Source organism: Herpailurus yagouaroundi, unplaced genomic scaffold (genome assembly GCF_014898765.1).
Source record: "Herpailurus yagouaroundi ecotype Mexico unplaced genomic scaffold, PumYag 67209, whole genome shotgun sequence".
Lineage (NCBI taxonomy): Eukaryota > Metazoa > Chordata > Mammalia > Carnivora > Felidae > Herpailurus > Herpailurus yagouaroundi.
This window is the reverse complement of record NW_024420049.1, coordinates 353,164-374,217: the sequence shown is the minus strand read 5'-3', so window position 1 is coordinate 374,217 and position 21,054 is coordinate 353,164. Positions and strand designations below refer to the sequence as shown.

Sequence of the window (21,054 nt, the reverse complement as noted above, 5' to 3'; positions counted from 1 at the left end):
GGAGCAAGAGAAGAAATGATCAGGGAAAAACTACAAAAACCACCACAAAACAAGTAAGAAAATGGCACCTAAATACATATCAAGAAAACCTTTGGAAAAGACCACAGATACATGGAGGCTAAATAACCTGCTATTAAACAATGAATGGCTCAACCAGAAAATCAGTCAATACAGGGCTACCTCAAGAAGTAAGGAAAATCTCAAACAAGCTAACCTTACACCTAAAGGAGCTAGAAAAAGAACAACAAACGAAGCCTAAAGCCAGCAGAAGGAAGAAAATGATAAAGAATAGAACAGAAATAAATGAGACAGAAACTGAAAAAAAAAAAATAGAAAAGATCAATGAAACCAGGAACTGTTTCTTTGAAAAAATTAATAAAATTGATAAACCTCTAGCCAGACTTATCAAAAAGAAAGGAGAAAGGACCCAAATAAATAAGATCACAAATAAAAGAAGAGAAATAACAACCCACACCATACAAATATTAACAATTATAAGAGAATACTATGGAAAACTATGTGCCAACAAATTGGACAACCTGAAAGAAATGGATAAATTCCTAGAAACCTATAAACTATCAAAACTGAAACAGGAGGAAATAGAAAACTTTAACAGACCCATAACCAGCAAAGAAATTGAATCAGTAATAACAAATCTCCCAAGACACAAAAGTCCAGGATCAGATACCTAGACAGGCGATTTCTACCGAAGATTTAAAGAAGAGTTAATACCTATTCTTCTCAAACTATTCCAAAAAATCGAAATGGAAGAAAAGCTTCCAAATTCATTCTGTGAGGCCAGGATTACCCTAATACCAAAACCAGACAAAGATCCCATTAATGGAATACTACTCAGCCATGAGAAAGAATGAAATCCTGCCATCTGCAACAATGTGGATGGAACTGGAGGGTATTATGCTAAGTGAAATGTCAGTCAGAGAAAGACAGATATCATGTTTTCACTCACATGTGGAATCTGAGAAACTTAACAGAAGACCACGGGGGAAGGAGAGGGGGGAAAAAGTACAGAGAGGGAGGCAAACCATAAGAGACTATTAAATACACAGAACAAACTGAGTGTTGATGTGGGGGGGAGCAAGGGGAGAGGAAAAAGAGGGGTTGGGCATTGGGGAGGGCACTTGTTGGGATAAGCACTGGGTGTTGTATGTAAGCGATGAATCATGGGAATCTACTCCCAAAGCCAAGAGCACACTGTATACACTGTATGTATGATAGCTAATTTGACAATAAATTATATTTTTAAAAAAGAATGATAATGAAGATAGATGCAAACCTTCTCAATAAAATATTAGCAAACCAAATCCAACACTACATTAAAAAATCATTCATCACGATCAAGTGGGATATATTCCTGGGCTGCAAGGGTGGTTCAATATTCACAAATCTATCAACATGATATACCACATTAGTAACAGAAAGGATAACAACCACATGATCATTTAAATAGATGCACAAAAAGCATTTGACAAAGTACAACATCCATTGATGATGAAAACCCTCAAAATATTAGGTTTAGAGGAAACATACCTCAACATAATAAAGGCCATATAAGAAAAAACCCACATATAATATCATCCTCAATGGGAAAACCTGAGAGCTTTCTTCTATGGTCAGGAACAAGACAGGGATGTCCACCTTCACCACTGCTATTTAACATAGTACCAGAATTCCTAGCCATTGCACTAAAACAACACAAAGAAATAAAAGGCATCCAATTTGGCAAGGAAGAAATAAAACTTTCACTATTTGCAGACAACATGACACTCTATATAGAAAACCAGAAAGACTCCACCAGAAAAGTGCTAGAACTGATACACGAATTCAGTGAAGTCACAGGATACAAAATCAACGTACAAAAATCTGTTACATTTCTATACACCAATAATGAAGTAGCAGAAAGAGTAATTAAGGAATCAATCCTATCTATCTATCTATCTATCTATCTATCTATCTATTTCTTAGAGAGAGGGGAGCACACAAGTGGTAAAAAGGAGCAGAGGGAGAGTGAAAGAGAATTCCAAGTAGGTTCCACGCTGAGCATGAAGCCCAATGCAGGACTTGATCCCACAACCCTGGGATCATGATCTGAGCCAAAATCAAGAGTTGAATGCTCAACCGACTGAGGCACCCAGGCACCCCAGAATCAATCCCATTTACAATTACATCAATAATAATAAGATACCTAGGAATAAGCCTAGCCTAATCAAAGAGGTGAAAGACCTGTACTCTGAAAACTATAAAACACTGATGAAAGAAACTGAAGATATCACAAAGACCTGAAAAGACATTCCACACTTATGGATAAGAAGAATACTGTTAAAATGTCTATAATGCCCAAAGCAATCTACACATTTCATGCAATCTTTACCAAAATACCAATAGCATTTTTCACAGAGCTAGAACAAACCATCCTAAAATTTGTATGGAACCACAAAAGACCACAAATAACCAAAGCAACCTTGAAAAAGAAAAGCAAAGCTGGAGGCATCACAATTCCAGACTTCAAGTTATATCACAAAGCTGTAGTGATTAAGACAATAAGGTACTGGCACAAAAATAGACACATAGATCAATAGAACAGAACATAAAACCCAGATATGAACTGACAACTATATGGTCAATTAATCTTTGACAAAGCAAGAAAGAATATCCAATGGAAAAAAGACAGTCACTTCAACAACTGGTGTTGGGAAAATTGGGCAGCAACATGCAGAAGAATGAACCTGGACCACTTTCTCACACCATACACAAAAATAAATTCAAAATGGGTGAAAGACCTAAATGTGAGACAGGAAACCATCAAAATCCTAGAGAAGAACACAGGCAGTAACTTCTTTGACATCAGCCATAGCAACTTCTTACTAGATATGTCCCCTGAGGCAAGGGAGACTAAAGCAAAAATAAACTATTAGGACTTCATGAAACTAAAATACTTCTGCACAGCAAAGGAAACAATTAACAAAACTAAAAGGCGACCTATGGAATGGGAGAAGATATTTGCAAATGACATATGTGATAAAGGATTAGTATCTAAAATATAAAGAACTTATAAAACTCAACACCCAATAAATGAATAATCCAATTAAAAATGGGCAGAAGACATGAATACACATTTTCCAAAGAAGACATCCAGATGGCCAACAGACACGTGAAAAGATGCTCAACATCACTGATCATCAGGGAAATAGAAATCACAACTACAATGAGATATCATCTCACATCTGTCAGAAGGGCTAAAATCAACAACACAAGAAACAATAGGTGTTGGCGAGGATGTGGAGAAAGAGGAACCCTCTTGTACTGTTGGTGGGAATGCAAACTGGTGCCTCCACTGTGGAAAGCAGTATGGAGGTTCCTCAAAAAGTTACAAATTAGAACTACTTTATTATCTACCAATTGCACTACTAAGTGTTCACCCAATGAATACAAACATACAAATACAAAGGGCGTCATTACTCCAATGTTTACAGCAGCATTATCTACAATAGCCAAAATATAGAAAGAGCCCAAGTGTCCATTAACTGATGAATGAAGAAGAAATGGTGTGTGTGTGTGTGTGTGGGTGTGTGTGTTGTATGTGTATATGTGTGTATATATATGTATATACACACATACACACACACACATATACAAACAATGGAATATTACTTGGCCATAAAAAAAGAATAAATGTTGCCACTTGCAATGACATGGATGGAGCTAGAGAGTATAATGCTAAGCTAAAAAAGTCAGTCAGAGAAAGACAAATACCATATGATTTCACTCATATGTGGAATTTAAGAAACAAATGAGGAAAGGGAAAAAAAGAGAGAAACCAAGAAACAGATTCTTAACTATAGAAAAGGAACTGATGGTCACCAGAAGAGATGGGTGGGGAATGGTAAAATAGGAGACGGGGATCACGGGGTGCACTTGTGGTGATGAGCACCAGGTGTTGTACAGAAGTGTTGAATCACTGTATTGCACACCTGAAACTAATATTATACTGCATGTTAAATAACTGGAATTTAAATAAAAACTTGAAAAAATAAAATAAGGAAAAAAATCTCACTGAAAATATGCCAAAAAAAGAAAAAAAGAGAAGAAATCGTGCAATAGTGGACTTCCTTGCCTTGGTCCTGCTCTGGCTATGACTGCAGCCCCGCCGTATTACTGTTCCCACATACCTTTAGTTTTAGCCTTCCTGAATCTTTGTATTTTGTTTGACTCTTGTATGGCGCATAGAGTTGGTTTTGACTTTAGTATCTAATTTTAAAACCATTTTCTTTAATAGACAAGTTCATCTAATTATGAGATAAATAAGTCCTGGGGATGTAATGTGGAACATGATGGCTACAGTTAACAATACTGTATCATAGGGGCACCTGGGTGGCTCAGTCAGTTGAGTGTCAGACTCTTGATTTTGGCTCAGGTCATGATCCCACAGTGCATTGGATCAAGCCCCACATCAGACTCTGCACTGACAGCTAGAGCCTGCTTGGGATTTTCCCTCTCTCCTCTCTCCCTCCTCCCCTCTTCCCCACTTGCACGCGCTCTCTCTCTCTCTCTCTCTCTCTCTCTCTCTCTCTTTCTCTAAAACAAACAAAAACGATACTGTATTATATGTTTGAAAGTTACTAAGAGAGTACATCTTAAAAGTTCTCATCACACATACAAAAGAAACAATTTGTAACTATGCAAGGTGGCCAATGTTAACTGAACTTGTGCCAATTATTTTGCAATATTTACATGTATCAAATCATTATGCTCTACACCTGAAACTTATACAATGTTCTGCTGTTTATATCTCAATAAAACAGAAAACTACCTAAATAAATAACCTGTGGATTAATCAGGAAGTCAAAAAGGAAAAATACAAAATGTTTTAAACTGAATAAAAATGAAAACACAGTAAGATTTGTGGGATATAACTAAAGGAATACTTGGAAATTTACACAAATTTATATAGAAAAAAAGAAAATAGATCTGAAATAAACTCATCTTCCATCCACCTTAAAAAAATAGAAAAAAGAACAAGTGAAGCTCAAAGTAAGTGAAAAGAGGGTGCCTGTGGCTCAGCTGGTTAAGCATCTAACTTCAGCTCAGGTCATGATCTTGCAGTATGTGTGTCTGAGTCCTGCATCAGGTGAGTTTGAGCCCTGCTTTGGGTGAACATGAGCTTCACTTTTCTTTCTCTCTCTCTCTCTGCCCCTCATGTGATTCTCTCCCTCTCCCTCTCTTACTCCACCCTCGCTTACTTGCACTTTCTCTCTCAATTTAAAAAAAAAAAGTAAGCAAAAAGAAGGAAATAACATATCAGAGTTGACATAAATGGAACAGTACACAGAAAACAGAGAAAACCAATGAAACCAAAGGTTATTCTTTGACATATCCAGTAAAATTATTGCACTTCTAGCCAGATTTATCAGAAAAAAGAAACAAATTACCAATATAGTAATGAGAGAGACATTACTATGATTTTACAGATAATAACCAGTAAAAGATATTATCATAACAACTTTATACCAATAAATTCAACCACTTAGATGAAATAAGTCCTTTGAAAGACACAAATTACCAAAGCTTATTCAAGAAGAACTATATAATCTGAATAGCCCTGTATCTATTAAATAAATCAAATTGGTAGTTAAAAATCTTCCCACAATGAATACTCCAGGCCCAGAAGGTTTGACTGGTGAATTCTACTAAAAAGGAAGAAAGAATATCAATTCTACAAAAACTCTTCCATTAAATTGAAAAGCAGGCAATACTGCTGAACTCTCCTTCTGAAGTCAGGATTTCTCTGCTGCCAAAGCCAGAGAAAGACTCTACAAGAAAACTACAAACTAATACTCTCATGTATGTAAAATTGTGAACAAAATTTTAGCAAATCAAATCTAGCAGTACATAAAATGGATCCTTCATCACGAATGATGGAGTTTTTCCCAGGAATGCGAAGTTGGTTTAGCAATCAAAACAATCAGTCGATGTAATTCATCAATATTAACAGACTAAAAAAGAAAAGCACTATAGATACAAATAGGCATTGGATAAAATGCAACATTTATTACTGAAGAAAAAGAGAACTCTCAATAAACTAGGAATAGAAGGAAACCTCCTCAAATCAGTAAGGGAAAAAAACCTTCAGGTAACATCATACTTAATAGTAGAAGACTGAATGATTTCCCCAAAGATCAGGAACAGAGCTACCATGACTGCTCTCACCAGTTGTATTCAGCAGTTTATTAGAGGTTCCAATGAGTACAGTAAGGTAAGAAAAATAAACAGAAGGCATCTAGATTAGAAAGGAAGAAGTAAAAACTGCCTTTATTCACAGATGAAAATCTATGTGGGTAATCCAATGGACTGTTCAAATAGGGTACTAAAATTAACAAATAAGTTTAGCAAGGTAGGATATAAACTCAATATACAAAATCAATTGTATTTTTATATAGTAGCAATGAAGAATAGGAAATTGAAATTAAAACAATAGTATTTACAATAGGATAAAGATATGAAATGTGTACGGATAAATCTGACAAAAGATATGCAAGACTTGTATGCTGAAACCTACAAAGCATTGTTGAGAAAATTAAAGACCTAAAATAAACGGAGACATATGCCATGTTCATAGATTGGAACACTCAATATTATTAAGGTGACAATTCTCCCCAAAATGATCAATATTCAATATAATCCCAGTCAAAAATATAAGCAGGTTGTTTTGGAAAATAGTCTAGCAATTTCTTAGAAAGTTAAATATGCATGTACCATATAATTCAGCCAGTGTGCTCCTAAGTATCTCCCTAAGGGAAGAGAAAGCACATATCCACACAAAGACTTGTACACAGAAGTTCAAAGTAGCTTTATCTGTAGTAAACCAAGACTGCAATTAACTCAAATATCTATCAGCAAGCAAAGGGATAAACAAATTGTGCTACTATTTATATAATTTAATACTTTTCTGTAATAAAAGGTGTGAACTATTGATACATGCTATAACATGGATGAATCCTAAAATAATTCTGGTGTATGAAATGAGACAGACAAAAAAGAGTACATATTCTATGATTCTATACATATGTATATTTTCCCATAGAAAATGCAGACTACTCTATAGTGACCACAGATCAGGGTTTCCTGGGGTTGGAGGAGGGACAGGGAGTGATGAGAGGGAGGAATTACAAAGGGACCCGAAGAACATTTTGAGGGTGATGGATATTTTCATTATCTTGATTGTGGTGATGGTATAAACAAGTGTGCACATGTGAAAACTTATCATATTATATACTTTTTTGCTTTTTTGATCTTTACATCATTTTATTTTTTAAATATAATTTATTGGCAAATTGGCAAATTATATACTTTAAACGTGTGTAGTTTATTGTATGTCAATTATATGTCAATAAAGCTGTTAAAAAATAAAAGGAACCCGGGCTCCTTGGAGGAATGCTGAAGCCAGAGCTGAATCCGGGAAAGAACAAGAGGAAGGTGGAACATCTTCTTGTGCCAGAAAATCAAGTAGTACTCAAAGAATAAGGAGAATATGGCAAAAGAACATGGGAGGAGCTGCCACTGGTTGATTCTGAAACAATGTGTGCCTCAAAATAGCTAATGATAATAATGGATTAGAACCCATTGAATAAAATAAAGAATACAGATACACACATGAATATAAATAAATAAATGAGGGACGCCTGGATGGCTCAGCCGGCTAAGCGCCTGACTTCAGCTTAGGTCATGATCTCATGGTTTGTGAGTTTGAGCTCTGCATCGGGCTCTCTGCTGTCAGCGCAGAGCCCACTTTTCTGTCCACCTCTGTCTGCCTCTCCCCTGCTTGCACGCACATGCACATACTCTCCCTCTCTAAAATAAATAAGCCTTAAAAAATTTTTTAATAAATAAATGATTAAATAAACAGATGGGCAGGAAAAGCCCTTCCTGAGAGTAGAATGCCATCTGGTAAATGTAAAAGGAATGATGGAATTAGAACATTGCTTTTGAGAACCATCTTAGTAATAAATAATTTAGGAAAGAATCATTGATGAATTGTAAAAGTCCCCACAATATACTTACTCATTTCAAAGGGAAGAATAGTAACCTTGTAGTGGAAAAGCCTCATAGACACTACCTTAAGCATCTGGTCAAAGTTGAAACCACCAATAATGGCACAAATTGATAGCATGTGCCTCTTGATACAAATCACTGAGAAGAAGACAACATCCCTTCTGTGGTGTTATTGCCAAAAGTGCTTAATCTGAAGCTTATTTTGATAAAATGTAAACAAACCCAAAATGAGGGACATTTTCCAAAATAACTGGCCTACAATCTTCAAAAATACAATGTTCACAGAAGGCAAAAGAATTGTTTCCGATCAAAGGAGACTCCAGGTCATGAGAATTACATGCAGTGTGTGAAGCTGCATCTGGACCAAAATAAAGTGGTCTTTTCCTGCTATAAGGAATGTTGTTAGGAAAACTGGTAAAATTTGAATACTATCTGTGGATTAGGTAATAGTATTGTATGAAGTTTAATGTCCTGAAACTATTTTATTTTTTTTATGTAAGAAAATGTACCGGTTCTTTAGGAAATGTCAATCATGTGTGTAACTTAGCTGTCACATGGTTCAGGAAAAACCATCCGTAGGTATAAAGAAAAAAAATAATAATGAAATATGATAAAATTTTGATATTTGAGGAATCTGTGTAAAGGGTACACAGGAATCCTTTGTACTATTCTTGCAACTTTTCCGTAAATTTGAAATTATTTTAAAAAACGAATGTTAAAAAACATTAAGAGTAATAACTAAAAGAATCAAAGCAGTAAATACAACTTCTAAAACAGAAAAAACAGAAAACTCACTCAGTGTCACAAATGGTAGGAAACATAAAAAGAATTAAACAGAAAGCATGGCAAACAGAAGACAAAAACGTAATTGCAGGAACACTGCCACATGTATCAGCCACGATAATAAAGTGAATGCATTACACTCACCTATTAACAGACAGATGCTCTCATTGTTTAAAACCAAGTAACTCAAGATCTTGCTATATTCTATTTATAAGGAACATACCTGAAACAAAATAACTGAGGAAGGTTGACAATAAAAGTTATAAAAGGAAAATGCTCGTAACAAGAACTACAACATGCAACAGGCAGTGGCAGAGACTGCTGACTGACTAATCCAAAATGTCCAGTGTCACCTTCCTCCTTGGTAACAGAATGCCCATTTTTAGCCAAGGCAAAGTTACCTGATGGGCCTCCCTGGTAGCTTAGGTGTGACTGCTTCACTAAGTTCTGCCAATGAGAAGGAGATGGAATTGTTTTCTGGGACTTCTGAGGTCACTTATTAGAAATTGGCTGAGCTAGGATGGGCCCCTTTTTGCCCTCCTACCTTTCCTCTTCCTTCTGGCCCTCAATGGAGATGTGCTGGCTGGAACTCCAGAAGTCTCGTGGACCATGAGGGGACCTTAGGATGGAAACCATATACCAAGATGGTGAAGCAGAAGGTAGGAGCCTGGGTCCCTGATGACATCATAGAGCCCTGGAATACTTATGTCCAGACTTCTACTCAAGAAAGAAATAATCTTTCTTGTTTAAACTGTTATTTATTATTTCCCTAATATATTTAGTTCAACCTAAACCTGACAGGAACAATAATATTCTCTAGAAAGCATGCATAAATAAATGCACAAATGGGCAAAGAAGGCTATTACATATTTTATGAGGGAAAACACAACAGGATCATATAATAGTTATGAACCTTTATATGCTCTTTATGCAATAACAACACAGCCTCAAAATGCCTAAAGCTAACCCTGACTAAAACATACAAGTGGATGGGAAATTTATATACATCTGTCTCAGATATGTATAATCAAAAGCACAAACTATGAGAAAGGATATAAGGATCACTACAACATAACTTAACCAGCTTATTCTAACAAGGATATAAGGGACTGAGACCCAAAAGACAATGCACGTATTTTTTGATCCCTATGAAAAAGTCACAAAAATTGGCCATGTTTTAAGTTAGCAGTCCAGCAAACTTTTTATGACAAGTCCAGATAGTAAATGTTTTAAGCTGCATAGGCCACAGAGTCTCTATCCCAACCACTCAGCAGTGCAGTTGTAACCAGTAAACAAATGAGTGTAGCTGTGTTCCGATAAAACTTAATTTACAAAATAGGCCCCAGGCCCATGTGGCCTACAGGCTGTCATCTGTGAACCTCTTTTCTAGGTAACAAAGGAAATATCAAAAAATTTCCATAAAGCCAATATCACACAGTCCACAGTTATAATAATGTGTTAAAAATTAAAGTAATAGCAAAAAAAAAAAAAACCCTCCTAAACTGACAAATCTGGAAATTTTTAAATGAACTTCTAAATAACTCTCAGGTTGAAGAGAAAATAATGACTGGAAACACAAATCAGAAGTAAAAAAACCAACAAACAAAAGCCATTGTAACTACCACACATCAAAACCTCTGGAATGAGGCCACAGTGAGGAGGAATACGTATAGCCTTAGAAGTATTTATGAGAAAACAAGGGAGATAGAAAATGAGCCTACTTTTCACCTCATGAATTTAGGATAAAAATAATAAGAACAACACAGCAACAATAAAATGTACATGAAATAGAAGGAAGAAATTAATGAAGAGAAAAGTGGAAGTTTTTTAAAAAGCTAAGAAACTGAATTGATCTAGAGAACATAAAGCTGGACCTTTGAAAAAAACCCAACAAAATAGATAAGCCTCTGGCAACACAAGCAAGAAAAAAGACAAAACACAAGTAAACAGCATCGGTGATGGAAAAGGGGACATACTTAAAGAAACAAATCACACAATCAACCACTCAAGAGAGAGTTACTGAATGGCTATGATGTGGCAGGCCCTGCTCTAAGCACTAGTGAACAACATGGACTAGATCCCCACAATTATGGAGATAACAGTGTAATGGAGGGAAGAGACTGTAAATAAATGAATGACTAATTTGTGTTAGGGATAAATGCTACAAAGAAAGTTAAACATATTTTTAAAAACAGTCAAACTCCTAGAAGCAGAGAATACAATAGTGGTTGCCAGGGGATGGGGGTAGGGATAAGGGGGGGGGTTGTTATTCAAGGGGCATAAAGCTTCAGTTATGCTACATGAATAAGTTCTAAAGATTTGCCTGTAGTTAACAATAAGGTACAGTACGTTTCAAACTCTGTTAAGAGGGTAGATCTCATGTTCTCTTCTTACCAGAAAAACAAAATTAAAATGAATCAAAAAAAAAAAAAACCCACAAAGGACACAAGGAAACTTTGGAGGTACTGGATGTGTCCATTACCTTGATTAGAGTGATGGTATGACATCTATTTACATATGTCCAAACTCATCAAATTGTATTCATTAAATATGTACAGTTATGTATATATCAATTATGCCTTGAAAAAGCAGTTTTAAAAATGAACAATGAACAAACAAGCAAGAAAAAAAAATAGCACTGTGCAGCTAAAATAAGGTCTTAAAGATTAAGGTGGTTAAAAACCCCCAGAACACTCAATGGGCGCCATAATTTTCATTGTTCATTGGTGTCTCCGTTATTTTATGTGTGATGACATTCTAGCCCTAAACTTGATTTATATGTATGTTCTAGATCATTTGTAACCCAATAAAGTCAGAAGCAAAAATTTTAAAGGAGAGTAAGATAAGACAAGGATAAGGCTCAGGAATTCAAACAAAGGAAGAGAAGGATCATCTGCTTCTAGCCCAAACTTTACTTCTAGGGGCGCCTGGGGGGCTCAGTTGGCTAAGCGCCTGACTCTTGATTTCTGCTCAGGTCATGATCTCCCAGTTTGTGAGACTAAGCCCCTCATCTGCTGACAGCATGGAGCCTGCTCGGGATTCTCTCTCTCCCTCTGCTTCTCCCCTACTCTCGCTCACTTTCTCTCTCTCAAAATAAGTAAATAAACATTAAAAAGCCTGTTTCTATGAGTGCAGAAGCAGTGCTTCTATTGATGATTTTGATGACCTCATCAGTGCCTTCTTAATTTAGATAGATTTGGGCCTTGACATTCTCAGGAGACACAAGGGTAAGCTTTGGCCCTGCACTTGCCCAGCTGAATGGTCTTGGATAAGTCACTTTACTTCCACAGACTCAAATTTAAGAAAGACACTCAGTGATCTTTCAAAGCACTTTAGGCTCTAGTGACTGAGAATTCAATTCTTCTCTTTTTTCCCGTTATAGTAGCACTTCTCCTTTACAGGAGAAGCACCATTTACTGCGAACACAATGGCAAACACATTCTGAAACTGCTGGAACTAACATGGAGGATAATTTCCAGCTAAAAAGTTTTCCCTCCGACAATTTTTTTAGACCACTAATTTTCACCATCCTACAAAAATAAGTTTGTTCTTAATACTTAAAATGTTTCAAATTAAGTCATTCAGAAGTTCAGAGGAAAGCAGTGCTTTGTACTTCAATGAACAGTTTTATTGAGGTGTCATTGTGAAAAAAATATATTAAATACATTAAATAAATAATTTTAAAAAGAGGTTCAATTGTGGGTGAGATGAGAACACAAGAGTTACTCTCTTACCAAATTTCACGTATATAATATTGTTAACTATAGTCACATTGCTGTACATTAGCTCTCCAGAATTTATCTTGCATAACTGAAACTTTGTACCCTTTTACCAACATCTCCCCATTTCCCCCACCTCTTAGCCTTGGCCACCACCATTCTACTCTGTACTCTCTGCTGCTAGGACTGGACTATTTTAGTTCCATATATGTGAGATAATTCAATATCTATCTTCCTGTGTCTGGCTTATTTCCCTTAGCATAATGTCCTCCAGGTTCATTCATGTTGAAAATGTTAAGATTTTCCTTCTACATTAATGCTCAATCATAGTCATTGTATGTGTGTGTGTGTGTGTGTATACATCCTTGATTATATATATATATATATACCCTTGATAATTAGTGACATTGAGCACCTTTTCAAATTCCTGTTGGCCATTTGTAGGTCTTCTTTTGAGAAATGTCAAGTCCTTTGCATGTTTAATTGGGTCGAGTTGTTGTTACCAAGTTCCTTATATGTTTTAGTTATTAACCCCTAATCTCCCATTTCAGGCTTCCATTTCACTCTGTCGACTGTTTCCTTTACTGGGCAGAAACTTCCAGTTTGATGAAATCCCAGTTGTCTATTTTTGCTTTTGTTGCCATATCCAAAAAAATCATTACCAAGTTCTAACTCAAAAATCTGTTTTCCTAAATTTTATCCTAGTAGTTAATGTTTCTAGGTCTTGCGTTTAAGTCTTTAATCCATTTTGAGCTAATTTTTCTATATGGTATGAAGGGTCCAATTTCATTTTTCTACATGTGGATATCCAGTTTTTCAAAAATCATTTATTCATTTTATTGTTGTATTCTTGGCACGCTTCTTGAAGATCAGCCAACCATAGATGTGTGGATTTATTTCTGGGCCTTCAATTCTGTTCCATTGGTCTAGAAGTCAATTTTTATATCAGTATCATACTTTTTGATTACAGTAACTTTGTAATGTATTTACAGATCACTAAGTGTGATGCCTCCACCTTCATTCTTGTTCAGGATTGCTTTAGCTATTTGGGGTCTTTTGTGATTCCGTATGATTTTAGGACTGTTTTTTTCTATTTCTGTAAAAAATCCCATTAGGATTTTAATAGAGAATGCACTGACTCTTTAGATCACTTTCATTAGTATGGACATTTAACAATATTAATTCCTCCAATCCATGAACATGGCGTGTCTTTCCAGTTACCTGTGTCTTTAATTTCCTTCATTAATGTTTTTATAATTTTCAGTGTACTGAAATTGACTTTGGTTAAGCTTATCCCCAAGTATTTTATTCTTTTTGTTGGTATCATGAATGGGATTGTATTCTTTTTTTGAGGGGGGGGGGATTGTATTCTTAATTCCATTTTTGGATAGTTTGTGGTTTGTGTTTAGAAATTCAACTGATTTTTATATATTGGTTTTGTATTCTGCAACTTTATGGAGTTTATTATTCCTAATCAGTTTTTGTTGTTGTTGTTGAGTCTTTAGCATTTTTGACATATGTGATCGTGTCATCTGTAATCCAAGATAAATTTTACTCCTGACTTGGATGCCTTTTCTTTCTCTTATATGATTGCTCCAACACATCCAGTACTATGTTGAATAGAAGTGGCAAGAGTGGACATCTTTGCCTTTGCACTGAATCTTAGAGGTAAAGCTTTCAATTTTCCCCCCATTGATTATAATATCAGCTGTGGGCTTTTCATGTGTGGCCTTTATTGTATTAAGTTCCTTCTCTACCTATTTTGGTGATTTTTAATGCTTTTTCACCATCAATTGAGGTGGTCATGTGGTTTTAATCTTTCATTCTGTTAATATGGTATATCAAATTGATTTATTTGCATATGTTGAAACATCCTTATATCCTAGGGATAAATCACACTTGTACACTTGTTAATGGTGTATAACCCTTTTAATGTGCTGTTGAATTCAGTTTGATGGTATTTTATTAAAGAATTTTGCATCCCAGGGCACCTAGATAGCTCAGTCCATTAAGTGTCTGACTTGTGGTTTCGGCTCAGGTCATGATCTTACAGTTCGTGAGCTTGAACCTTGCATCAGGGTCTGCACTGGCAGTGTGGAGCCTGCCTGGGATTCTGTCTCCCTCTGTCTCTGTCCCTCCCCCACTTGCTATCTCTTTCTCAAAATAGATAAAAATAAGCTTAAAAAATATTTTTGTATCCCTGTTCATTAGGGATATTCACGTGTAGTATTCTTTTCTTGCAGTAGCTTCCCTCATGGATATATCACAAAGATGAATGGGTGTTGTTTTTAAGGTTATTTTTTCATTATCATGTTTCTGTATGGTGGGAGGTTGGCTTTATCTCTAGATATGCAATACCTATAGGCTTCAGGCATGTTGCATTTAGGGGAGGGAGGATCTGGTGTAACTGGGACATTTATAGGCCATTAATTAACGGCTTATAAGATCCTTAAGATAACTGGGGACATCCCACTTTTATTCCTTTTGAGAAAGATAGGAGTACAGATTTCAAAGAGGATGTGTTTTGTCTCTTTTAAAAAGGAATTCTTTTTTTAATATTTAGTTTTGGAGGTGGGGGGTGGCGGGGGGACAGACAGAATCCGAAGCAGGCGCCAGGCTCTGAGCTGTCAGCACAGAGCCCAACATGGGGCTCAAACTCACAAACCGCAAGATCATGACCTGAGCCGACATTGGACGCTCAACCGACTGAGCCACCCTGGTGCCACTCAAAAAGGATGTTTATTAATGCAAAGTATACAACTGATTACATATATGTGTGTGCGTGTGTGTGTATTTGAACTAAGCCCCCAAAGTGAAACCCATCGTTATAAGCGATTAAACATTAAAGTAACTCCCTCACAGTATTGTGTAACTTTAAGCTGTTCTCAACTGAAAAAAGGGATGAATAGAATGTTCATTTATTCTTTCAAGTATGTAGTCATTCATTCATTGAATGTTTATTCTGCTCCTGGGTTATATTTTCTCCATTTCTGTCTAGGTTGTCCTTTTCCTTTCATGAATTCCTACATCCCTGATATTTCCTATCACAATGTTTACTCCTTACAGTTTCTGGTTGAATTCTGCAGCAGTCTTTACTACGCAGTGCGTGTGAGAATCTATGTAGCTTCTTGATTTGCCTCCAACACATCCTGTATAAAAGCAACTGCTCCAAATATCCTCTTTCTTAGCACACAAAAGGCCTCATTTACAAAAAAGTTATATGTGCTACCTAGAAGACTCCTTAAAAAGAAGGGGATCTTTTTTTAAAACTTCCTTCCATTTGATGTTTAGAGTATCGTGGTAAGCCTGAAAGCTTATCATCCTTCTTGGGCTATTTGGCGACCCTGTAAAATGGAGCAACAAGACAGAAGATGCCTGTTGCCCCCAGTAACAACCATTTAGTGTCTATCTGTTTACTTCTGTGATGGAGAATTTAACTTTACCTAAGGTACTATTTTTGCAGTTTGTGCTTAGTTGCCAACCAAATGTAATTTTGACTGATACAACCTAATAAATTTTTATATACCCATTATGAACCTAAACAAAAACATTCTGATTGTGTGACTTTAATTTTGTGGCTATGAACATAGGGCTTAACCCAAGGAATCTATCCACATATAACTGAAGGACTGTATCCATGTATAAATGCTATAAAATGTGTGGAAAGGTTTTCAACTTTATTAGTGATCAACAAAATGCAAACTAAAGCCACTACTAAAGCAACACTACTATGCACTCACCAGAATGGCAAAAATAAATAAGACACACAGTACCAACTATTGGCAGGGATGTGGAAAGAGCAACTCTCCAACATTGTTGTTGGGAGTGAGACTTTGGGAAACTGTTGGTGTTATTTGTTAAAGCTGAACATATACGTATATGTTCCACTCCTTAGTATGCACCCGACAGAAATGCCAATACATAGCAGTACAAATGGTAAGAGCCTTTTAAAAACTGCAACTCTCTCCCAATAACAGAATGAATACACTGTGATATACTTATACAATGGAATACTTACACAGCATTGCTTCATGTAACAACATGGATGAACCTCATAAGCAGCACTGGTTGAAAGAAACTAGACAGGGATGCCTGGGTGGCCCAGTCGATTGAGCGTCCAACTCTTGATTTCAGCTCAGGTCATGATCCTAGGGTCATGGGATTGAGCCCTACATTGGGTTCCATATCGAACGTGGAGCCTGCTTAAGATTCTCTCTCTCCCTCTGTCTCTGTCCCCTGCTTGCACACTCTCTCTCTCTAAAATAATAATTAAAAAGCTAGGCACAAAAGAGTACACATTGTATTATTCCATTTACAAACGATTCAAAAACAGGAGAAAATAACCTACCGTGTTACAAGTCAAGATGGTAGAAACTCAGGATTCCAACAAAAGCGTGTGGCCACAGAGCCATGTTCTTATTTATTATGCTATATTGTCTTTCCAGAAAAGGGAAAAAAATCAACTCATTTTATAAATTAATAAAATAATCCTGAAACCAAAACCAGACAAGAGAAATCCAAGACGAGAATACTTTAGGCTACTCTCATTTATGGACATAGATGTAACATTTTAAGCCAAATATTAATTAACAAACAGGATTTACTTTGTATCAAAAGAACAACACATCATGGTAAAGCGGGGCTTATAGCAGGAATGTGAAAACAGTTTGCTGTTTAAAAAGCTTTCAATGTAATTTTGCCTTTTTTGCATAATTGCTCTTTTGAGAAAAAAAAAAAGCTTTCCATGTGAATCATTACCTTTACTAACTAAAGGGGAAAACAGCCTCATTGTCAATTGAGGACATGACAAGCAGGCATTTGATTAAACTAGAGACATTCATGATTAAAAATTCTCAGCAAACTAGAAATTTCCTTAAGTTAATGAAGGAATAGAGGATGTCTACCACAAAATCATAACATCCACAGTTGACAGAACATCAGAAGTATTCGTGCTAGAGTTCGAAAAAACAGGGATGTTTGCCACTCGAGTCTGCCATTCAACTTTCATACGTATGTCCATGCCAATGAGAAAAGCAACAAAAATCATGGATTTAACGAGAACTACTATAGTATAGATTTGCTGGTTTTGCTGCCATGTATTGTCTCCTCCTTGTTCTGGAAATTGTACTGTGAAAACAGGATTCCCAAATCCTTTCTCCTTCAAGGTGAGGAAATGGCCTTAGATTAGGTTTTTAGTTCAGTTCCCCTTGAAACCTGAGAAAGCTTGACCATCAGGTGTGTGACTAAGTGGGCCTGGCTTCTGATAAAATGCCCGGGGTGGTTTCCTACACCTGGATTAGGAGGGTACAAGTCAGAGCCATGGCCGAAGCTCAAGTGCACACGCTTCTTGTTCCTGGGCCCTGTCCCTGGCACGGGGACAGAATGGAGGGGTCCCTAATTGTGGACACGGGACTTCTAAGCCACAGTGGCTCCCACTGTCCCATCCCCACTCCATAAGCTCTCATAGCTTCACATTATTTTCCCAAAGTCACACACCTAGTTAAAGGTGGCTTCAGGACTCAAACAAGGCTGGCTGGCTTAAGGCCACATGCCCTCAGCCACTGCCTGTTCCCCAGGTTACTTTGTGGTCACAAATCGGTGTCATGTGAGGACAACTAGAGATCCTACTACAAGAGGTTAACTAAGTTAAGTTCCAGATGAAACCAAAATGATAAAACAAAAAACTTAACCCTATATTTATGGTCTTGGGGAACCATAATAATGTCTCTCTTTTAAAGAAGAGAGACAAAAGGCATAAATAAAATAACAAAGTAGGTCTGGAGGTAAATATTTGTAACACACCTGACGGAGGACGAAATTTCCAAAACATATAAAGAAATCATGCAAATCAGCATGAAAAAAATGCAACAACTCTATAGAAAATGAAGCCAGGGATATGAATGGGCAACTCAGATGGGCACTCTATTTACTGTTAGGCTGTCAGATTGGCAAAAAAATTAATGTGTGACATTTAGAATGGCCCTGTATGCCAGATTTGAGCAAGTCTCAGTCTCTGAACTCATTTCCTCATCAGTAAAAGGGGGCACATGGTTGTTGGGAAAATTAGATGAGAGGAGGCACATCAAGAACCTGACTTTTGTCAATGTCTTCCCAGTATCTATGGTTTTTCTCCCCTAATCTGTTGATATAATGAAGTACATTACATTTAGATTTCCTGAAGCTGAAGGAACCGTGTATTTCCAGATTAAACTGAACTTGCTCATTCTGTATTATTCCCTATGAACACTGTTATATTTGATTTGTTAATATTTTATTCTGAATTTTTACACCTATAAGTGATAGTGGTCAGTAGTTTCCTTTTTCTTCTTTTTGTTTTTAAATGTTTGTTTATTTTTGAGAGACAGCAAGAGAGAGAATGAGTGGGGGAGAGGCAGAGAGAGAGGGAGACACAGAATCCGAAGCAGGCTCCAGGCTCCGAGCTGTCAGCACAGAGCCCGACGCAGGGCTCGAACTCACAAACCACGAGATCATGACCTGAGCTGAAGTTGGACGTTTATCTGACTGAGCCCGGCACCCAGTAGTTTCCTTTTTCTATGCTACCTCTAATCAGGTTTTGGTGTTAAAACTATTCTAGTTATTTAAAAAATTAGGGAGCGTTTAACCTTTCTGCATGGTCTGGAAAGATGTGTAAATTGAATTAGAACCATCAATCCTTCAAAGGTTACTCAGAATTCAGCTGTAAATCCACATAAACCTGATGCCTTTTAAAATCATAGATCCTTAATCACCATTTTTGGTCTCAGTTCTGATAATCGCAGGAAATATGTTTCCTATTTTGAAATGAACTTTGGTATATTTTCCCAAGAAATCACCCATTTCCTTTGGATTTTCAAATTATTTGTCACAAATGTACTAATGACTTACAACTTTTTTATTTCCTTTTGTCGTATAGTCCAAAGTGTAGGGAGTACAAAGAATTTTAACACATAGATTCGAGGAACCACTTTAATGAGCATACATTTTCCATCAACCACCCTAAAAAACTCCCTCATGGTATCTCTTTATACTCGTATCCTGCCCGCATAGTATACCTATGCCTACTCGTATACCTATGCCTATGTGATTTGCAAATATTTTCACTCATTCTGTAGTTACTCTTTTTATTCTCTTGAAAGTTTCTTTCACTCAGCAAGGTTTTTAACTTTGATGAAGTCTCATTTATCAAATTTTTCCTTTATGGAAAATACTTTTGGGTCCATGTATAAGTTGTTGGCAAACCGAACATGAGATTTTCTCTTTTCCTATAAAACTTTCATACTTCTATGTTTTCTATTTGGACCCACGATCCCTTTTTATATCAAGTTGGATAGAAGGTTTAGACTGACATTATTTTGTAGACAGTAGTCTAATTGTCTAATGCCATTTGTGGAAAATGCTATCCTTTCTCCACTGAATAGCTTTTTTGGTTTTGTATGACATCAATTGGCCATCCTTCTGTGGGCCTATTTCTGAACTGCATTCTGTTCCACTGATCTAGGTATTTATGCCTTAACCAGTACCAGTTATTGTAGCTTCATAGCAAGTCTTAAACTTGGGGAGTGCAATTACTCCAACTTTATTCTTCCATTGCAAAATTGTTTAAGTTATGTAAGTTCCTTTGCTTTTCCATATAAATTTTAGAGTCAATTTGTCTTTAAAGAAAAAAACATCTTGCTGAAATTTTGATTACTGTTGTTCTTAATCTATAGGTTAATTTGAGAAATGAAATCTTTATCATGTTGAGTCTTCCAATCCATAAAGATGGTATGTATTTACATTTAATTAGGTTTTCTTTCATTTCCGTTGTCAATGTTTTATGGTTTTCAGCATAAGCATTTGATACATGTTTTGATAAATTTATACATAACTATTTCATTTTTGGAAATATTATAAATGGTACCATTAAAATTTTATTTCTAATTTTACATTACTAGCATATACAAACATGATTGATTTTACCCATTCACACTGTATTCTGTGACATCATTCACTTATTAGTTCTAGGAATTTCTTTGATTCCTTGGGGTTTTCTATGTAAACAACCATGACCTATGCAAATAGGGATTAATTTATTTATTCCTTTCCAATCTACGCCTTGTATTTGTTGCATTATTGCACTGGTTAAGATTTCCAGTACAGAGAGTGGACTTTTCTCAGCACCATATTATTTCTACTCTACTTCTGTGACTACAATGACATGGCTGTGTTCTTTGTTTTAATTGAGGTAAAATTCAGAAAACATAAAATTCATCACTTTAACCATTTTTAAATGTGTGACTCGGTGACTTTTTGTACATTCACAATGTTGTTGCAACCATACCACTAATTCCATATTTTCATCACCCCAAAAAGAAAGCCCATACCTATCAAGCAGTCACTTCCTGTTATGGTCTAAATTGTGCCCCCGCCCTCCGCCTCATATGTTGAAGCCCTAATGACCAGGACCACAGAATGTGGCTATATTAGGAGAGAGACCTTTAAATGG

General features: G+C 36.3%; 1 protein-coding gene across 4 annotated transcripts in view; it reads right to left on the bottom strand.

Moving 5' to 3' along the window:
* Positions 1-21,054, bottom strand: part of BRCC3 (BRCA1/BRCA2-containing complex subunit 3) — a 62,479-nt gene that overhangs the window by 15,249 nt on the left and 26,176 nt on the right. For 3 of the 4 annotated variants that reach the window (XM_040467128.1, XM_040467127.1, XM_040467129.1), the window contains one exon: positions 9,395-9,469. The exons of the other annotated variant lie outside the window; for it this stretch is intronic. In XM_040467128.1, the coding sequence (XP_040323062.1) occupies positions 9,395-9,469 (75 nt within the window). The remainder of the gene's footprint in view (positions 1-9,394; positions 9,470-21,054) is intronic. 4 annotated transcript variants of the gene reach the window in all.